General features: G+C 47.3%; 1 protein-coding gene across 32 annotated transcripts in view; it reads left to right on the top strand.

Moving 5' to 3' along the window:
* Nucleotides 1-20562, top strand: part of LRIG1 (leucine rich repeats and immunoglobulin like domains 1) — a 618703-nt gene that overhangs the window by 542540 nt on the left and 55601 nt on the right. For 29 of the 32 annotated variants that reach the window (XM_084988949.1, XM_084988952.1, XM_084988951.1 and 26 more), the window contains 2 exons: nucleotides 102-173; nucleotides 9344-9418. Coding sequence is in view for 5 of the 32 variants with exons in the window: in XM_005669717.4 (XP_005669774.3) it covers nucleotides 102-173; nucleotides 9344-9418 (147 nt within the window). In the remaining 27 variants the exon portion in view is untranslated. The remainder of the gene's footprint in view (nucleotides 1-101; nucleotides 174-9343; nucleotides 9419-20562) is intronic. The other 3 variants (XM_084988953.1, XM_084988922.1, XM_084988954.1) reach the window with 1 other exon arrangement.

Below are 20562 nucleotides of genomic sequence, written 5' to 3'. Positions count from 1 at the left end.
GGGAGATGGGGGGTGGGTAGATGATTCCTGAATTTGGAATATAATCCCAAATGTTGATTAATTTGTTTTTTTTGTTTTGTTTTTTGCCCTTCTTTTACCAGAAACCTAAGTTATAACAAACTTTCTGAGATTGATCCTGCTGGTTTTGAGGACTTGCCGAATCTCCAAGAAGTGTGAGTGCTTTTCTCCAAATTTCGGGGGCGGGGGGCGAGATGGAGAGCTCCTGGGGAAGACCCTCTCATATGTTAGCATTATTGCTCTCTCCCCACATCATTGGTCCAAACTTGTTAGTAGGAACATCTGCATGTGGGGGCTGTGGGTGACAAACTATTGCTTACCTAGCGTTCCTTCCCTTCAGCCCCTCTCTTCTTCTTGGGCAGTCAGTAATGGTGGTACAGTCCAGCAGGTGTGGAATTACTGGAAAATGACAGGTCCACGGCAGATGTGTTAGAGACTCTCCTCCCCTGTGGGAAGCCTTTTGGACCAGCTGTGTTAACAGCCCTGGCTGGTACTTGCCTCAGTTCCCTAGGAGATAGAGCAGCCTGCTTGCTGGAGCATATGAGCCAGTCCACCCCTTCTGTTCCCCAAGAAGCCATGGTAGAGAGAAATGGGCAGTAAGACTGGCTTTTCTCTTCCTACCTCCAGACAGAACAAGGCATTACTGCCTTTGGAACTCTATGCTTGCAGTGTCTTTCAAATCAGGCCTCAATTTTTCTACTTCCTTATTTATTTATTTATTTATTTATTTAATTTTATTTTTAGGGCCACACCTGTGGCATATGGAAGTTCCAATTTGACAATTTTTGTCAAATTGGAGCTGTAGCTGCTGGCTTACACCACAGCCACAGCAACTCAGGATCCAAGCCATGTCTGCAAACTACACTGCAGCTCTTGGCAACACTGGATCTTTTAACCCACTGAGCAAGGCCAGTGATTGAACCCACATCCTCATTCATACTTGTTGGGTTCATTACTGCTGAGCCACAATGGGAACTCCTCTTCTTCTTTTCAATGTAAAGAATTCTGCTTTTAACATGGATATTAGGGTTATCAGGATTTTAATTCCATAGGAACTTTAGAGAAATTTTTGTGTAAATCATGCATACCCACTGTAGAAAATTTGGAAACTGAAGAAACAGGCAAAAACAAATTAAAAAAACAATGTTATCACCCAGACCTAACCATTGTGAACACTAAGTGAAAAAGATATACCTCTAGAAATATAATTTTGGAATTAAGCTGTATTTATATTAGCAGTTTATATCAGTTTCTTATCCTTACATTTTGAGATTTTTTTTGTCACATAAATTTTTTTTTACCGCCCCACTTCAATTTTATGTAAAACTACTACCTATGAATATAATACCATAATCATTCATCCCGTGCTTCTGTTGTTAGATATTTACATTAGATAAACCTCGCCTCTCACAGAGCTTGCGTTAAGATGGGAAGATGTGGAGTTTCCGTGGCTCAGTGGGTTAACAACCCAGCATAGTGTGCATGAAGACATGGGTTTGATCTCTGGCCTCGATCATTGGGTTAAGGATCCCATGTTGCCACAAGCTGCAGTGTAAGTCACAGACTCATCTCAGATCCGGTGTTTGCCCTGGCTGTGGTGTAGGCCTCAGCTGCAGCTCTGACTTGACACATAGCCTGGAAACCTCCATATGCCATAGGTGTGGCCACTGGGGAAAAAAAAAAAAATGGGGAAGATGCAGTGGGAATGAAGGAACCAGTAGGATGTCCTGTTGGTAAGTATTAAGAGGGGGGTAGGACAGGATCATTGGAGGATTTTCTTGTTTTCTGATTTCAGAGAGATGATAACAGAGCCAGGATGGTGACAGTCAGGTCAAGCATACATGGGTGATATGAACAGGAAAAGCTGCAAATACAGGTGCCCATGGAAGGATGGAAGGAATAGGACTAGGGCCACTGTGCCAGGCATGCAGGAGGGCAGGAGCCTGGCCAGGGCCTGGGTGTTAGGGACCCATGAAGCTGCAGAAGCTGTACTGCCCTCCATCCCCCCACCCCTCATCTTTTGTTTTTTTAAATTAATTTTATTTATATATACACACACACACATTCCTTTTATTATATTATCTCCCATCATGTTCTATCCAAGAGACTGGATGTAGTTCCCTGTGCTGTACAGTAGGACTTGTTGTTTATCCATTCTCAATGTCATAGTTTACATCTACTAACTCCGAATTTCCAGTCCATCCCACTCAGTCTCCCTCCCCCTTGGCCCACACCCCTCATGTTAACCTGTAATCTTCCACCTAAGATTGAAAAAGGGCAGAAAGTCTGGTATATATCTCCTTGTGCCACTCTTCCTGCACCTGTCTTCTCTTTCTAGGTACCTTTCCTCTTACTCCTTACTCCTTCCAAATGTCCTGTCCTGATCCCAGAGCCCCCTCCAAGCCCAGTCTCCTTTTTTAAACCCTCGCACCCTGGCTTTTCCCTTCCTCTGGACTCCTGTTGCATTTAGGGACGGGGTGGTGCCCCATCCTCTGCTCTGTCTGTGTGGTGTTTGACTTCCCTCCTTCCTCCTGCTAACACACTCAGGAATGGTGACCACAGCCAGCCACTCTGCTCATAAGCCCTTGATTCTTTATGCTCATCCTACATTTTCCAATAGCTGGAGGCCTGGGAACCTGGCTAGAATTGCACGGCTGGTACGTGGGAGAGCTGGGCCTGCACCTACCAGTCTAACTCCCATCCCAGTCTCTCTGTGGCAGCACTGCCTTCCTGAGTGTGGGGGTGGTAAAAGTACGAATTGCACTTCAGGGATGCAGTATGGTGTTCTAGGGACAAGGTACGTTTTGGTAGCACACGGGCCTGGGTTGGAGTTCCGGTTCTGCCCCTTTCCGGAACTGTGCCCCTGGACAAGTTACTTATAAGTGACTCACCTCTTTTCCCTCTTCTAGACCATGGACATAATTACACTTTCTTGATATCATAATAATTATTCATTGGATCTGATGTTCAGAGCCTTGTCCATGAGGAAGCCTCGCCATGTGTTATTTCTCTTCTGCTACTCTCAGAACCTTGCAGCTCCCCTTGAGCTAGGTGCTTTGTTAGGACGCAAATCCTTGAGGGCTGATAGATTGAACGTTTTACCACCATGACTGCCTCTGGCCTGTGGTGTCACATTGTGGATGGACAGAAGGAATTGCCTGGGGCCCCGAGCAGTGGAACTTCTCACTGGTAAAAGATCCAGACCTTTCCCTAAGGGAATTCTAGTCCATTGGAGGCAGAAAGAGGCCTTCAGGAGTGAGGGGTGGGGAAGTGGAGAAGGATGTCAAAGAAAAGATAGGAATCACAGTGGACACAGCATTGCTTCCGAATGAACTGGGGCTTTAGGGCCTCCCAGGAGCTGCTGGTTCTCCTGAACCCTGTGCAGCCGTCTGAGTCTGGAAGCCTCAGCGCAAAGGGAACCACAGGCTGGCAGGGCGGTGGGTAGTGGTTTAGCCAGTGGTTTAACTCTGGAGGCCGGCAACCACAGGCCATTGTGGGCCAGTTGGAGAACAGAAGTGAGCCATCAGAGGCCCCTGGAGGACATGAGGACATTTGTGCAGCTGCTGCCAAGCCACATGGTCCTCACTGCCCACAGCTCTGAGGAAAGCCCACCAGGGAGGGCCTCCAGCCAGGGGTCCTGGCCAGAGAGGCCCCTCTATTAATAAGAGGGGCTATTTATACCTCCTCTTGAAAAACTCCCCTCAGATCGCGTTACCGCTGCCTGGCCTGAGAGTGCTTCATGTGGGTGCTGCCGTGTGCTTTCCAGGGCCGTTGACCTAAAATGTTCCTCAAGGCGGCAAGGAAAGCCGGGGTGTGCCCCGCCCCTAGGTATTTATGGCTCACCCTCTGTGTCCCAGGCTTCTGCTCCCCGCCTGTGTGCGCACGTGTGTGGTATGTTCAGGGAGGGGTGAGATCACAAGGGGGTATCATTTGAGGCGCTGCTTTTTGGCTGTGAATTAACTACCACCTGTTAAGCATTTACTATATATCTGGCTCTTTCCTCGGCTGTTAGATTTAATTATTTCAGCCAGATCCTGCCAAAACCCTACAAAGTTGGTGCTTGCATTCAGCAGTTTTTTTTTTTTTTTGAGAAGGAAATTAAGGCACAGTGAGGTTAAGTGACTTGCCAAAGGCCATTCAGTTGGTAGGCAGTAGGCTCAGGGTTGAATGGACCTGGATCGGTCTCATTTAAAAATCTGAGCTGTTTACGGAGATCTTGCTGTGGTGCAACGGGATCGGCAGCATCTTAGGAGCACTGGAACATAAGTTGGATCCCTGGCCCAGCACAGTGGGTTAAGGATCCAGCGTTGCCACAGCTACAGTTTAGGTCACAACTGCAGCTCGATCTGATCCCTGGCCTGGGAATTCCATATGCTGTGGGGCAACCAAAAAAGAAACAAAAAAAATCTGAGCTGTTTAGTCCCTGCTCTGCTATGCTGTAACTGGGCCTCAATTTCTTCTTTTAAGGTGAAGTGATCATTTCGTGCCTTCTTTAAAGGGCTGACATGTCATTCAATGAGATGCAGCACGTAAAGCCCTCAGCATAGAGCCTGGCACATAGAACAGCATTCTCCCTGATTATTATTGTTTGTAAGTGTTGCCTTAAAGCAACATATCCTATATCATGATATTAAAATAACTATATCTGGCCATCTGGTGTACAGACTATATCCTCAGTCTTGGGAAAGTCATTATTTAGTCTGCCTTATTCTCAAGTAGCTGAAAGCACTAGTGGCAGTTATTGATTAAATAGCCCTGACTCTAAAACCTGTGCTCCTAACTGCTACTGATGACCTTCTCCTGTTTGAAATACAAGAAGAACTGCTGTGGTTGCCATCATGGCTCAGTGGTTCGAGAACCTGACTAGCATCCGTGAGGACTTGGCTGCACTCAGTGGGTTAAGGATCCAGCATTGCCATGAGCTGTGGTGTAAGTCACAGACACGTGGCTTGGATCCCAAGTTACTGTGGCGTAGGCCGGAGACTACAGCTCTGATTGGACCCTTAGCCTGGGAACCTCCATATGCCAATGGTGTGGCCCTAAAAAGACAAAAAGACCAAAGGAAAAAAGGAAAACAAGTAGAACTGATGTTCCAACCCTTGGCCTAACTTGGATGGCCTATTAATGGCATCTCACTTTGTGTTTGGAAACAACCAAAGTGTCTAGGAGTAGCAGATTGGCTGAATAAATTACGGAGGAGCACTCGGTTGCTTGTTAAAAGAATTAGGGAGGAGTTCCCATTGTGGCTCAGTGGGTTAAGAACCCAGTATAGTGTCCATGAGGATGAGGGTTTGATCCCTGGTCTTGCTCAGTGGGTTAAGGATCTGGTGTTGCTGCAGGCTGCAGTGTAGGTCACAGACACTGCTTGGATCCAGCATTGCTGTGGCTGTGGTGTCAACCTGCAGCTGTGGCTCCAATTCAACCCCTAGCCTGGGAAATTCCATACACCACAGGTGCAGCTGTAAAAAGAAAAGAAAAAAAAAGGGGGGGGGGAGCTCTCCAAGATCTATTACTAGTGGGGAAATGGGACAGAACAGTCTGTATAACACACAAGCATCTGTGTGAAAGAAAAACACGTGTCCATCTCTAGCAGCCAACAGCAGGAGCTTCCTCTTGGAGGCAGAAGGGCAAGGAAGCTGTATGTTTATATATATATATATATATATATATATATATGTATTCCTGGTGTGTGTTTTGAGAAATCATTTGAAAATTGTACTGCGTGCTTAAATCAGCTTTTAAGTAAATAAATATAGCCCAACATTAAAAAAAAAACACACACATGTACCCAAGCGCTCTAACTCAGAATGACTCCATGAGTTTGTTTTTCATTGTTTGTTGATGCCTCATTTGACTGAGACAATCATAATAATGAAAGTCCTCTGAAATATCCTAACCTTTTACATCTTGCAAAATGGAAATATGTCCTTTAACCAAGTCAAATAAATGGAGGCTGAGAAGGTTGGGAAAGGCCCACCTCCAGGTTCTGACCCAGGAGGGGGAGGTGGGTAGGGGAGGCAGGGAGTCAGTCCATGCAGCCCTGTGTGCCTTTTTCACACCTTTTCCAGCTCCAGGGTTGGGCCACTATTCATGTCTGCAGCTTCTCCACTGTTTCTTGGTCCTGAATCATCAGGAAAGGGTTCAGTTATAGAAGCCATGTGTTTTAGGAGGATTTTTAGGGCCTTGGATAGAAGCACATCTCAGGGTAGGGAGGAGGAGTGTCAAGGGGGGAAGATGAAGAGCCCAAGAGTCAGAAGATTTCATCAAACACTGTCCTAAATTTCAACAGCGTCCTTGTGTGTGGAGACTGTGCTGAGCTTCCCGAAGGCCCTTCCCTGCCCGGCTCTGGCAGTGCTATTTTTGACCGGTCTCTATTTCAGTCTGGCAAGTTGGTCTCAGTGCGAGTGGAGCCTCCATTGCCTTTTGAGGATAGTGTTCTCATTTCAGCAGGGGACAGAGCGAACAAGGAGAGAGCCAGTGGTGGTGGAGCTAAGTCTTAGATTTACTAGAGGTTCTTTTTAAATAGAAATGATTGAGCACTAAGCTGGCCTGGCAGATCTCCTCCGGGCTTCAACTCTCCTTTTCATAAACCAAGCAGCCCTGTGGAGCTCAAAGCCTGCCCTTTCTGCCTCCGGGCTGCTGATCCAGACATAAAATGCTGTTACCTTTAGCCCTGGTCAGAGGCCGCTCTACACTCTGCTCCCAGCGTTTTTGTCAAGATTTGAAATGTTGTCATGATGTCCCTTTTCCTTGCTCATTTCTTATTCCATGAAATTGGGTGTAGCAATCTGTCGTGTGTGCAGTAGGGGTGACCTGAGACCAAGCTCGTTCAGCCAAAGTTGCCTTGCAGAGAAGTCCCTACTGTTTATCTCTGGTTTAAGATCAAGTCGGATCCCAAGCAACTGAAACACAGCTACCATGTTATCTAAGGGCTTAGGAGTTTCCGCCTGCTGGCTTTTCTGCTTGTGGCTTTCCTTGAGTTGCAGTTGTGCTTTGTTCAGCCCTTGGCTGTATCACTCTCTTTCTGTGTCACCCTGGGATTGTGACTTAAACTGAGACTTGACTTAAAAAACTTACCTATAAGGTAGGGAACAGTGCTAGTGTCTGGGTCCTAATTTAGAGTTGTAATGATGCAGCTATGTAATGCATGGAAAGTTGCTGCTGCAGCTACAGAGAAATAGAAATCATGGTTAAGAACCTAGAGGTTGGGTGTAGCCCCTCCCCTCGCCCCAGGGTCACTGCCACTTACAACTGGTGACCTTGGTCAAAGGACGTAACCTCTGAGTGATTCAGTTTTCTCATTGGTACGATGGACATGTTCATAGGGCCTATCTATAGGGCTCTGAAGATGGGTTAATATATTGAAGAGGTCTTAGAGCCGTGACTGGCACATGATAAGCCCTAACTAAGTAAATTAGCTACCACTATTATTATTATGACCCCAACGTCTGTGTTTTGGACTAAATCTCTAAGAAATGAAGAGTTCTTAAGCAAGCTGGCTTCTTGGCAACAGGCCCTGACCTTAGTTTTCCTTGCTCTGATAAGATCTGAGGGTCTCTGCTAGTAATATGTACATTTATGGTGCTATGAAAATTTATTAGTAGAGATTCAGACTGTTGGAGGATTTTCAGCATCCCTGTTAGATGGGAAAATGGATCACAGAGGGGGTAGAGAGATAAAAGGTGAAGCAGAAGCAATCTGATTTAGGGGGCCGTCAGATAAGAGACTGTTAAAGTAATTAATTGTCTACTTCAGCACACAAACAAGGGCCCTTTAAGTGGAGAAAGGATTTGCCACATGATACGGATCTGCTTTCTCTCTGCCAGATGCTTCAGTCATGAAGCTATTGAAACAGACATTCTGTGTCCCTCGGCCCAGTAATTGCCAAGCTTGTCTCTAACTGACTTTGGCACTGAAGAAAGGGAAATGGGATAATTCAAGGCCTTTTCTTTCTTTTTTTTTTTTTTTTCTTCTTTTCATTTCTATAAAAGATGACAGACAAACGGATTGTTCTATTCAAGCAAATGCTAGCTGTATTCTTGTATGAATACCAGCTGTCATATCAGTGGCCTTGTCTTCAAACTGTCTCAAGACGGTCTATGTAAGACATACTCTCTTTTTAGTATTTTTTCATTTTCTAAAGTTTTATTGAAGTATTGTTGATTTACAATGTTGTAATAATTTCTGCTGTACAACAAAATGTTTCAGTTATACACGTACACACATCCATTCTTTTCCCACTTAGTTATCATTGAATATTGGGTAGAGTTCCCTGTGCAGGTCATCACTGAGAAAAATATAACCCAGCTTTATCCTGGATTCTGCATCTCAGATACAGTTTCTTTCCAGCCCATTACCCGGCAAAAGGGCCGAACACTGCACTTTGGCTTTCTTAAGGATTTTGGGGCTCCCTTCGCAAGTCTGATTTTTGGATTCTCTTTCCAGATTTGGAAATACATGTCCATGTAAGGAGGCCAGATTGCAGAGTCTCTGGGGGCGGACCAGGCAAGCTGTGTTCTGGTTCTCCAGCCTCCCCTTAAATTAAGAGTTGTGAGTTTTGGAAGTTCACATTCAGAATGTTCAAGCAGGAAGGGGGCTTAGAGAGCATCTCTTGTCTGCAGAGGATTTTCAAATTGTCTACGTGCAAAAGCGTGTGTGTATGTGGCTAGATTCCTGGAAAACGTGTCTGGAGGCTTCGTCCGAGTTCAGAGAAGCTGCACTCTCAAGCCCAGTTCCTTTGCTGTAGCACAGATGAGCTAGTGGAATAACTGGCCCACGTGTCCCAAGCCCCGGGAGCCCCTAGGGTGTGAGGGAGTCTCTGGCATTGCGTCTCAGGGTGATGCCCTTTGGGAGGGCAGAGCCATGTCACGGACGTGTGAAAAGCAACCAGGAAGGGGTGGGCTTTCCTGCTCTAATCCTTTACTGACTTGCAGCCCACAGGAGCTCTCTGACTGATGAGTTTGGGCACTGTTTGTCTGTGTCCTGCCTCTTGGCTGGTTTTCACTGCTCCTTGTCTGTGAGTCGATTTTTAAGCTATAGATTGGAAGCTTCTGGAAGCCAGGAGGCATCCTGGTGTTTATTCCCAAACTCTGGGTGTGGTCAGTAATTAGTTTTTGTGGCCTCCCCGACCTTCTCTGTCATTCAAAACTTGCTTTTAAATGCTTCATCTTGTGTTCAGCACTACAAAGTAGTAGTCTTCCCCAGGCCAGCTCAGCACTGTTTTGTTTTTTGTTGTTTTTGTTTGTTTGCTTTTGGTTTACCCCCATTTCCCTTGTATGCAATGTGAATGACTTAAATGATTCCTGTCTCCTGGTTGTCCTTACAGGTACCTCAGTAACAATGAGTTGGCAGCCATACCGTCGCTGGGCCCTGCCTCCTCTCACATCGTCTCTCTCTTTCTGTAAGTAGTGCCATGTGGGAGACCCTGGGCTGTGTGATGAGACCGTGGGGTCATCTTGCTGACATTTGGTGGCAGGAAAAGCTGTGTTCCTAGGCTTACTGGTGAAGTATGGCCTTCCTCTATGTAGCTCTAATGATGATGACAATTGCCTGCTGTTATGGGATGTGTAGGATTAAAACCTTCAAGTGTTGTCTCATCTCTAATTTGGGAGTGGGTGGGTAGATTGGTCTTTGTAAGGCCCAGGGGTACACAGAATTAAATTTCTTGGTTCTAGTGGTTAAACTGCAATCTCAATGAATAAACTGGATTTAAAGGAAGCTATGTGGAGTTACAGAACTTTGTGGAGGTGAATTTGGATTTGAATGTGAGTCAGCCCATTGCATGGCTTAAAAAAAAAAAAGACAAATCATTAGACTTCTGAAATCAACATAAAAGGAAGGAATTGGTTGTCATGGTCAAGTGTTAGCCAACACAGGGCCTGTTGATTATTATAGCCAACAGACTGGAAATGAAAAAGAGTATGAAGGGAAAGAAAGTGAGGATGCTGGCAGGAGGTGCGGGGAGAGGGGAATGTCATCATTGAGGCTGTGAAGAGCCTTTGTTGGGCAGGTAAGCTCTGAGTTACCCCACCTGTTCAGCAGTCAGATGGAGGTGCTTGCTTCTTTAAAACTGGCCTGTAGGTTTTTCCAGACCAGCCAGTCATGAGTCCAGCAGTTTTCTAGACCAGATTTTATTGGCAGCTCCCTCAGTATAGCACCTCCCTTTTCACTCTGAATCTCCTGTTTCCCTTCCAGCCCTGCCTGTTTTTACTTGATTTTGAGTTTGCTGGCATTATAACTCATCTGCTCACCTATCTGTATCTTTTCTCAACTCTGAGCTGAACAGAGGGACTGGGCAGGAAGGCATGACCCATCTGATAGCTGGTGCAGCCTTCAGATCTCCAGGTTTTGCTGGCCACGGGCCTAGCATCCAGGAGATGCCCTGTCTTTGTGAAACACAGTGTCAGTCTTAACCCTTTTCCTGGGAAGCCGGGGATTAGAATTGTGGCCCAGCTTCAAGTCCCGGACAGACAGCTTCATGTCTCTGCATTTCATTTTCCTCATCTCCATAATGTGTTCTTGGCCCATTGTCCACATATGGAAAGTGAGCATGAGACTCTCGGGGAGCATGATGTATATGAAGCTCCTAGCATCCTGCACGCCCCATAGCAGGTGTGTGACAGATGGTGGCTGCTGCTCCCTGGTGGCTAGTTGTCACCTAGCCCTTTGGCTCTGGGCATGATCACACCTTGAAGGCCACAGGATCTGAGTCAAGTCTTGTACCTGTGAAATGCTAGAATGATGGTTGTAGCTCTTTGTCACAAGGTGCATAGTCAAGGATCTGACTTTCTTTTGTACCCATTTAGCCTGTGTGTCTAGCATCTGGAAGGTGTTTCATCGCTGGTTAAATTCAATGAGTCTCCCTTACCTCAGGCCAGTTAGGGACTTGTCAGTCTCTGGTGTGTTCAGAGAACAATGTACCGGGAGATGCTTTTAATTCCTTACAACATAAAGGATAGTTCCTGCACCAGCAATGTTATGTCCTTGCTGAGCTTTTTAGAAATGTGGAATCTCAGGCCTTACCCCAGCCCTGCTGGATCAGAAGCTGCCTTAACAGGTCCCTTGGCCAGTTGCCTACTCATTCAAGTTTGAGAAACACTGCTTTCCCTCCCCCTGCTCCTCAGTTGGGAAGCCAGTGCCACAGAGAACATCTTTGTGCTCCAAGTCAGGAAACCAAGGCTGCCTGAGTTCCTGGAAGCTACAGAATTGAGCTGTGGGACTGAGACCGGACCCATGTCCCCATGTACTGCTCCCCCCACCCCACCCCGCACTGGGTGTGGGAGTATGGCTGGTGACTCGGACCAGCCCTGTGCCAGTGGTGGGCAGGGCCCCCAGCTCACCCTGAGGGCCCGTGGTGCTCTAAGTCACGCCTTACTCTGCAGACTAAAAATACATTTTTGTTCCTTGGCCCAAGTGCCCGGAGCAGTGGGGCTGGTTGGCCTTGTTCCTGCTATTCCATTAGACAGCATTAAAATATGTAAAGTAGAAAAGGAAAAAAAAAAAAAAAAAGACACTCTCCTCCTGGTTTTAATTCAGTTTGGAAGATGCAGGTTCATGTTGACCGGCCATCACCTTTGGCCTGAAGCTGGTCTCCATTGGACTTGGGCAGTTATTCCTCTGAATCAGCACACACTGAAAGGTTTCTATCGTCTTTTTCTCTGAGGGGCTGTGATCTTAGATGCTTGGATTTAGTGCCTGCAAAATTAGGTTTGTAGCATGACTGTGGGGTCGAAGGATCATGCTATTGGCCTTCATGCCTTCCTATGTTTGCCACGTGAACCATGCAAAGGACAGGGGAGAAGATAGCAGAGTGGTAGCAGGTGCATGTTGCTTTCTCACACTGGCTTGTGAAGAAGACACACCCAGGATCTCCATCCATGTGATGATTCCAGCTGTTCAGGCTTTGAAGGGCCTCTTTCGCTCTTGGGTTTGTGGCTTTTCAGAACCATAGTATTAAAAGGTGTCACATGTGCAACATACCTGTAGTGGGTACCTTCTGTGCTCCTGTACTTGGGGCCCCAAGGGTGTACCAGAGTAACCTTGAAAGGATTCAACGGTATCACTATGGGAAGTTCCTGACGCTTTGCAAAATGTGTGCAGTCAGTTAGCCTCATCATGTTCATGTTGGTAGCCCTTAGTCTCCAAAGTCTCCCCTTTGTGGGCAGGAGAAGGATGAAAAAATTAATGAGAAAGTGCAAGGGGCCAGATGGCAGAGGCCATCTGAATCAGATGAGCCAGGGCAACTTTTTGGGGCCAAGTTTATAGGACAAGGTTATAGGTAGGAGTGTCAAGGAAAAGGGCATATATCCAGCTCTGTCTCTGATGCTGGTGTTGCTTTTTTCCTCATTTGTTGAATGAAGGAGTTGAAACACGTGGTGAAAGTATCCTCATGGCTTCTTTTTTTTTTTTTTTTTTTTTTTTTTTTGCTTTTTCAGGGCCCCACCCATGGCATATGGAAGTTCCAGGCTAGGGATTGAATCAGAGCTGCATCCACAGGCCTAAGCCACAGCTGCAGTGACGTGGGATCTGAGCCACGTCTGTAACCTACACCACAGCTCATGGCGATGCCAGATCCGTAACCCACTGAGCGGGGCCAGGGATCGAACCTGAATCCTCATGGATACTAGTCGGGTTCTTAACCTACTTAGCCACATTGGGAACTGCTCTCACAGTTTTTATATTCCTTCTGTGACTCGGAAACAAAGTCAGGGTAATAATGTCGCAAAAGAATCATGGACCCCAGTGTCCCATCACCACTGTTGCTGCCTTCTGTCTTTTAGCAGAAGTAGCAGCTTTGTGGCTTTCAGCACAGACATCTGTAATTAGGGACTTTGGCCTCTGGATTTTGTTCTCCTGTAGAATTCAGCTCTTGATCTCTGTTTAGTTTTCTGTCTCTCCATGTCAGTAACGCTGGTTCCTTGCTCTACCGACAGTGCTCTGATTCCCCGGGCACTGGCACCCTGGTTTGCTCAGGTCACAGTTGGGAGGGCTGCATAGGAAAAGGCTGAGGCCCGTGTTAACTATCGGAGCATCAAAACCTAGTTTTCTAGAGTTTGGGAAATTGGAGTCCTTCAGAAACATTTCATTTGGTTAATACTTTGATTAAAGGAATCCAATTCAATTAAAGTATTTGTCAAAGAGCAGATTTTTATTTGCATCATGTTCTGAGGATAATGCCAAAGCCATTTGTCCTTAATAACAAGAAAAGCATTAAACTCAAGGAAAGCTTTTAATAGGATTAGGTTGGAGTGAAGGAGCTCAATTTGATAAAATAGTCCTCAGAAAAAAGAAACAGACTTTTGTTTACCAGGGGCAGAATCTGCCGGTAGGTTTTTTTTTTTGTTTTGTTTTTTGTTTTTTTTCTAATTTGAAGTCCAGGAAACTCAAGTTACAATTCCCACAGCAACAGTAATTTTGTGTGATGCATAAGTGACATTTCTGGAGAAGAAAAATTTCTGTCTTCCCTGTAGTTATTGCACTTGTATCATTCAGAAGATTGGTTCCAGTGGAAATGGTTGCCTTTTTTTTTTTTTTTTCCTTTAAGTTTTAGGAGTGAAAAAGCTTGCTGTGAAATCCACTTTAGTTTTAAAACAGGGCAGCTCTTTGTCTCATGCATAGTAGCTGTAGCGTGTTTCCCAGATAACTTCTCCTGTTGTGTTGGTGTATATTTTAGACCATGTCCCTTATCTGTCTTGTCACCCCCTCCCCCACCCCCCGTTGACCTCCATCAGGTAGGGGATCAAGGCTAAAAATCTTTGCACACAATTACCCATGACTTTGTAATTGTGCTGTTAAAATTCTTAGGTCTATGGTGCATTTGAAAACGCAGTGAAATACCTGTCACCTCAGATCTTGGGAAAAAAAACTTTACTGAAAACTAATTTTTTTTAAACGGAGAGAAAATTAACATAAAAAACCCATTTAATCATTTCAGCAGGCTTTTAGTGCATTCTCAGTGCTTTCCCCTCACAACCCTAACTTTAGAACACTGTAATTACACCCAAAACAAGCCCCCTACCCTTAAACAGTCACTGCCCCCGCTTCCTCCCAGCTCCATGGCAACCAGTAATCTGAAAACTCATCTTTTTTTTTTTTTCCTAAACTTTTGAGGAAAGGACTTTTATGTTAGCAAACATACCTGAAAGACTTAAAATATGAAAAATTTAAATAAAAAGATCAGAGGCAGATTTAGCTACAGGATTCTTTATTTTGCTGTGACATCTTCACTGAAGAAATGATGATTAAATAAAAGGGGTGGGGAGTTTCACATCTCTTTATTTTAACTTCTGGTGAATAAAACCTGGAAGGAAGGAACCTTGGTGTCCTGGCTGTGACCCTACTCGAGGCCAGTTAAGTGGAAGGAGCTCTGGAGTTGGGGTGTGGGTGCGTTGAGGGGGCCTGAGGCCAGGAAGGATGGAGGGGGCTCTTCTTGGCTGGATCTGCTGGAGAAGCAAAATCAATAGCAATACTTAACTCCCCATGTGCCTCGCAAACCCCCTAGAAGAAAAGGGGCCAAATCAATCTTCTTTACAGGCTCATTAATGGGAAGATCAATTCACATTAAAGCGTAATTAAAGAGCAAGCCTGAGCGAGGAGGCAGAGAGTTCTGGGCTGCTGCTTGGGGCTGCGGAGAGGAATGTCTTTCTTGGGGAGGCGGTGGTGGGGGGGCAGCCTGGAAGCCAGGGACAAAGGGCCCCTCAATTCAACTTTAGAAGATTAGACTCGGCTCCAGGACCTGAGCTGAGATTGCTAATAATCAGGTGAAATTACACTGACTGGCATTGCTAAAACTGTGTGTGTGTGAGAGAGATTGTAGCTTTATTCTACCCTAAGGAATTGCGTTCAGGCCTCTCACCTTTCTCTTCACTCAGCTGCCCTTAACACTTTCTCTGCTGCCTTAGCACCTGGAAGAGGGTCATCATTTGCAAACATAACCAAACTGATGTTAAATCTTTTCTTGCACACCCTGCTTCTCCCCTTTAAGTGTGAAATCATAGTTTGTCTTAAAAAGTTGTGTGGTAACTTTGGGCAGTGGAGCTCTTTACATATGGATGTGTAGCTGGACCTGTGGAGATGCTATCTATGTATGTGCACAAGGTGAAGTGGGTGTGGCAGTTCCCTCCAAGGTCAGGGATCATCTGTCCTTCCTGTGGAGCAGTTTGCTGGGCCATCCAAAGATCATCAGGTTAAGAGTGGACTTAGTCAAGTTGGATAGCAAATGTGGAAATGGACAGTTCTTTGTCCATTCTGCCTCTGAGCGTCATTCTCCACTGAGAGCCCAGTTTAGCTTTGCTGGTGAAGGAAGGCCGGTCAGGTTGGGCCTTGGTGTAAGTCAACCCACCTGGGCCTTTGGCGTCTTATTTTCTGTGAGCCTTTGGGCGCGTCCTCTGAAGGATCGTGGAGTTAGTAGTGACTGAAACACCTTAGGGAGAATCGGTGAACAAAGTTATGGTTTAAAAGTTATGGTTTAAAACAAAGTCCTGCTGTGGCCCTACGGAATCAGCAGTGTCTCTGGAGCACAAGAATGCAGGTTCGATCCCCACTCCAGCACAACGGGTTAAGGATCCAGCATTGTACAGCTGTGGCATAGCTCGCAACTGCAGCTCAGATCTGATCCCTGGCCTGGGAATGCCATACGCCATGGGGTGGCCAAAAAAAGCAAAGAAAACTTTAAATAAATAAATAAATAAAAAGCCCTCAGTCAACTGTGAATGTCCTCGTTCCCTGAGCAGCCTGTGGTGGGTGCAGTTCCCAGATGCTAAAGGAAAGCTGTGGACCTGGTCAGAAAATAGCACAACAGGAAAACAGATGTAGAATGGGGGCTGCAATTCTTTCCTCTGTATCTTTAGAGACATGCTCACCTTCTGCCTTGTTTGCCCAGATTTCTTTTGGTGTGAACACTCTTTCCTCTAGATAAAGGGCCATGCCCCTTACCTTGGGAGATCATGGCTTCTCCATCAACTGTTTGGGTCTGATACTAGACCATTTACTTGAATCGCCTGAAAGACTCTCTGGGACACAGGGTGGCTGGGACCCAGCCCCAGTTCCCAGGTGATGCTGATACCGCTGGTTTGGGAACCCCCCCTTTGAGAACCATTGCCTGGGTTTATATAGTGATGTGGTGGGCAGGGTGACATGTGCTGTGTATGGAGTCTTTACTGACCAAGCTGCTGAGCTTTTGGAAGGCATTAGATTATTTAGACAAATGCCCCATGTCACTGGTGTGGAAAGAGGCACATATTTGGAATGGTGGTATTCCAAGCCCTGGTTCTGACTTCTGAGGAAAGTGCTGGGGGCAGTGGACACTGAGTGAACACAGGCAGCACAGATCTGTGTGTGGCTGTGGGTTTGAGGCCCATGGCTGTTAGGAATTTGTCTCTGCTTAATCTGCTGTTTAGTGGTGGTCCCCCAGGTCTCCCCATCGGACCTTCACCAGTTCCAGTGAACAGCCCCTCCTGGTGGGACACCTGTTCAGTCTCCATGAGTGGGTATCAGCAGCTCACCTCGAAGCCCCGTCTGCCTGCGCAGGAGGAGGCGCAGGGAGCTGCTTTTAGCGCCACTTACCTTTTTGCTGATTATTAGTCCTTGTTATCAGATAAAACTTTGCCCTGCACTAAGATTGAATGGTGGGGCTTTGTTCCAGGTGGAAGTTAAAAGGGGCATCTCACAGGTGAGCAAAGCAATGCTTTTCTGCCCTGATGGAGAAATCAGAACTGAGGGCCCACACTGGCCCCCCACCCTGAGTTGTATGTAATCCAGTTACTCACCTCCTGTTCTCCCCGCCTTGTGCCACTTGGTTGTCAGTGGGCACAAGAAATGAGAGGAGAGGGGAGGAAGCTGTACTGGGGCCTAGGGGCTCATGCTCACAGCCACTGGGAGGTGTGCGGGCGTGTGCCCCATGAGAAGCCCAGGTCCAACAAACATGCAGCCCAGGTCCAACAAATGTGCTACAAGCCAGGAGTCCCTGCCTTCAAGGGACTCACAGTCTAGCTGCAGAGAAAGATGGGTCAACAGACAGATGTGATGCAGGCAAGGGCTGGTGAATGGCTCAGGGGCTCCTCACTGCTGTCACTGATAGGGCACAAGGTGGGGAAGGTTCCCAGATGAAGCGACATTGCATGGACCTCCTCTCTCTCCAACCCCCTCACCTTCCACTGAGCATCAGTTACAGGCATCTGATGGGCGCCACCGTGCTCAGCCAACACGCTGGGCTCTTGGAACTGCACGGAGAAGTGCTCAGAGGACCCAGCTGCCTCCATTTCAAGGCCAGTTAGCTCCCCTCTCCTCCTTTTTCCCTTTGTCGACAGGCAGGCTGCCATGAAGGGCCAGCAACCTTCTGCCGGAAGGCAGAGCAGGACCCCTGGTTCTCAGACCTGCAGCCTCATCCGAAGCTGGACACCACCAGTGAGCCTGAAAATAGAAAGTTAAACACCCAATTTACAAAGAAAGCAGCTCTCTGTCCCGGAAGCTTCCCAGGGGTTCTGCAGTGCAGACTGCCTCTTGCCCCGAGTCTCAGGGAGCCTTGCGCTGGGAAAGGAGCTGCCGAGGCCTTTGCCGCGAGCCTGCCAAATCACACACAGTCCTGACTTGTCATTTTCCTTCTCTCTTTTCTTTCCTTTTTGTCCCCTCTCTTAGAGAGTGGGGGTGGTGAAGCAGCCAGATGAGCGGTCCATCTGCAAATCATTTGCTAGGAAAGTAAAGTGAACAGCAGCTGTGGGGTCTGGGGAGCCGAGGAAGGGGTGAGCCCGTGGAATAGGAACTTGGTTACAGAGGTCACTGCCTTTTTGTGGGGAACTTGGTAGCTTAGGGTCTGCAGTTGAGAGTTGGGCTTTGTTGTGTGTTTGGTTTCTTCCCCATGTCTCCCCACCCCGTCTCATTTTTTCTGATGACCATATAAGCTTTAAATAGAGTTCAAGTTCCAGTGGGAAGGGGGTGGCTGGTGCCGCCCATGGATGGTCTTGGAGGGGAGTGCCTCCTTTTAGCAATGGGTGCTGGAAGCCCTGCAGGGCCCTGTGACCTGGAGTCCTGGAGCCAGGAAGGGTGGCAGGCCACTTCATCAGTTGCACAATCTCCCGCGTGAAAGGAGCTGGCCCCTGCCCATATCCACCACCCCCTTCCAGCCAGCCGTTTCCTCCCCCTTCTCCCGAACGCCCACTTCCTGCAGGTGGCTTCTGTAATCCACTTACCCCGGGGGAAGCCTCACCAGCGTGTGCACCTAATCCGAAAATGGCCTGCTCGACTTTGACCCCTGCAGTGACCTTGCAGAGGAGGCTGGGCCTATTGTGTCTGCTCACACCTGGGAGCCATTTTCAGCTTTTACAGCCCAAGTGGAAGAAATGTGTTTGCATTTATACCGGGCCTTCCTTTCATAAGGCCTGTCATTGTTGGGCGATAGGGAGGGAATATTCTATTCACCCTGCCTGTTCAAAGGCGGGTTTTTTTTTTTTTTTTTTTTTTTTAAGCTCGTTTAGTTTACCCAGTGTATTAAGTCGAGTTGTGTAAAATTGTTGGGTTTCATAGTTCAGAAATGGTCAAAACGTTGCAGTGTCGTCATGGTTCAACCTCTCCACATGGGAAATTGTGACGGCCCGTGTATGTGGTACCCTGATGTTGGCAGGCATTGCTCTGCTTGCCTCCCTGGGCCTCATCTCATTGTGTCGCCTCTGCTGTCCTAGGAGGCACAGCGTCTGTTGTCAAGCACTTTTTATAAATGATGCTCCTGAGGCACACAGAGACCAAGGCACTTGCCTCAAGTCACACAGAAGGTGATAGAGGTGAGTCTTGATCTCATTTCTCTGTACCTCTGGAGTTTGTGCTCATTGTATATGGATAAATGTGTGGTCTGGGAACCTAGGTGAGGGTCTTGTCACTTCACATGCTGATGATAACAAATCATGTTAAGAGGGGATGCCTCAGGATTGTGGCCAGAAGGTTCTGATGTTGCTCTGGGGTGTGGCTGAGAGGCTCCGCCCCAGGCAGGGGCGTCTCTCCACACCGTGTGTCTGCCTCCCTTGGAAGGCTGCTCAGCCTTCAGTATGGTTTTTGTTAACTGATGCAGTTACAGGAAGTCCTCTTGCCCTGAGGATTAGCTTCACTTGCCCTCATGTCCTAATCATACCCACAGGTTGGTTATTCTGAGCAGGACTGGTTGTCAGTCTTGTGAGAGCACAGTGAGGAAGACTGGCCCAATGGTCTGGTCACCGCAGAGCCCAGGCGTGTTCACTTGTGCCAGCAGCTTCTCCAATAGTGGCCATCTGCCCTTCAACATATCACATCAAGGCAAATTCTTTCGCAGTTTCCTCACTTCCTGGATGCCTTTCAAACCCAAACAGCTGAGATAAAGGTGCCAACTTGTGGTTTTTGCTTCCCAGGTCCTTCAACCAGGAGATGCAAATGTGTGGGATGCAGCCAGATGGCACTCTGGGACGGGGGTGGTGGTGTCCTCCATGGGGGTTCCAGGTCTCTGCTCAGCTATATGGTTGTAGAGTCTTGGAGGGCAAAGAAACGCTGTATGCATGGGGAGGGGTATGTCAGATGGGCTGTTGTGAATCAGTTTGGAAAGACTAGGGTGCCTTCTCCAAGTAATATAGGAAGAAGGGAGATGCCAGTGAATGTCCCACTGTACAGAGAGGGGGTGATTCTGCATAGGGGTTAAGAGAAGGCTTGGGACCTGTTGAATCTGGGTACAAGTCCTCTCCCATCGCCCTTGCTGTGTGCTCTCGGCCCTCAATTTGCTCGCTCATGCTCTTTGATACACTCGGCTGTGAAGGTTCACTGAATACTGTGCATCTCAGTACAATGTCTGAGGTTTAGTGAAGGTGCACCAGGTTGGAGACACTACTTTATATCTGACCATCCAGGGCCCCGTCCCCTCTGTGTGGGCAGAGCTGGCTCTGCATTGCCTGCTGTGATGGTGTGATGGTTATTCTCCATGTAACCTGGAGGCAGAGGGTCATCCCCTGGAAACAGACTCTACTTGCGCACACACCTTGTGGCTAGCTCTCTTGTGATAGATAGACTCCAGCCTTGTGTGTGTGTGTGTGTGTGTGTGATCCTTAGCTTTCTGGAGTATTTATTCCTGCCGTGGGAACTGTTGTGTGCACCTGGAAGAGAGTTGATTTCCCTCCTCTTTCTCTTGTAGTTCCTCTCCCTGGGGTAGGTACAGCAGGCAGCAAACCTCACTCAGCAGGGGCTCAAGTCCCAGGCTACACAGTAGAATGACCTGAGGAGCTTGAATAAAATAAGCCTAGGTGCCCAGGCCACATCCCAACCAGGTTAAAGGAAAACGTGGGGGCTGGGGTACTCTTGGGGGAGGGGCGTTGGGTGCAGACATTGGTATCTTAAAGTTTTCCAGGTCCTTTTGATGTGCAGGCAAAAGTTTTAATGAGTCACAGCTGGGCAGTTGCAGTTGGCAGGTTCTGTCACCTTCTCTCCTGCCCTCTGATACCTGTTACTTAATATACCCTGGCTCCCCTACCTTTCTGCCCTTAACACCTTCTTTTTTACTTTCTTTTTCCCTCTCAGGGGAGGAAAAATAAATATGAA

This window comes from Sus scrofa, chromosome 13, assembly GCF_054392235.1.
Source record: "Sus scrofa isolate SSC_HxYL_T2T_F1_AM1 chromosome 13, Sscrofa_HxYL_maternal_Yorkshire_Landrace_v2.0, whole genome shotgun sequence".
NCBI classification, from domain to species: domain Eukaryota; kingdom Metazoa; phylum Chordata; class Mammalia; order Artiodactyla; family Suidae; genus Sus; species Sus scrofa.
Note: the sequence above shows the minus strand (reverse complement) of the source record. Positions and strands in the feature narration are given on the sequence as shown.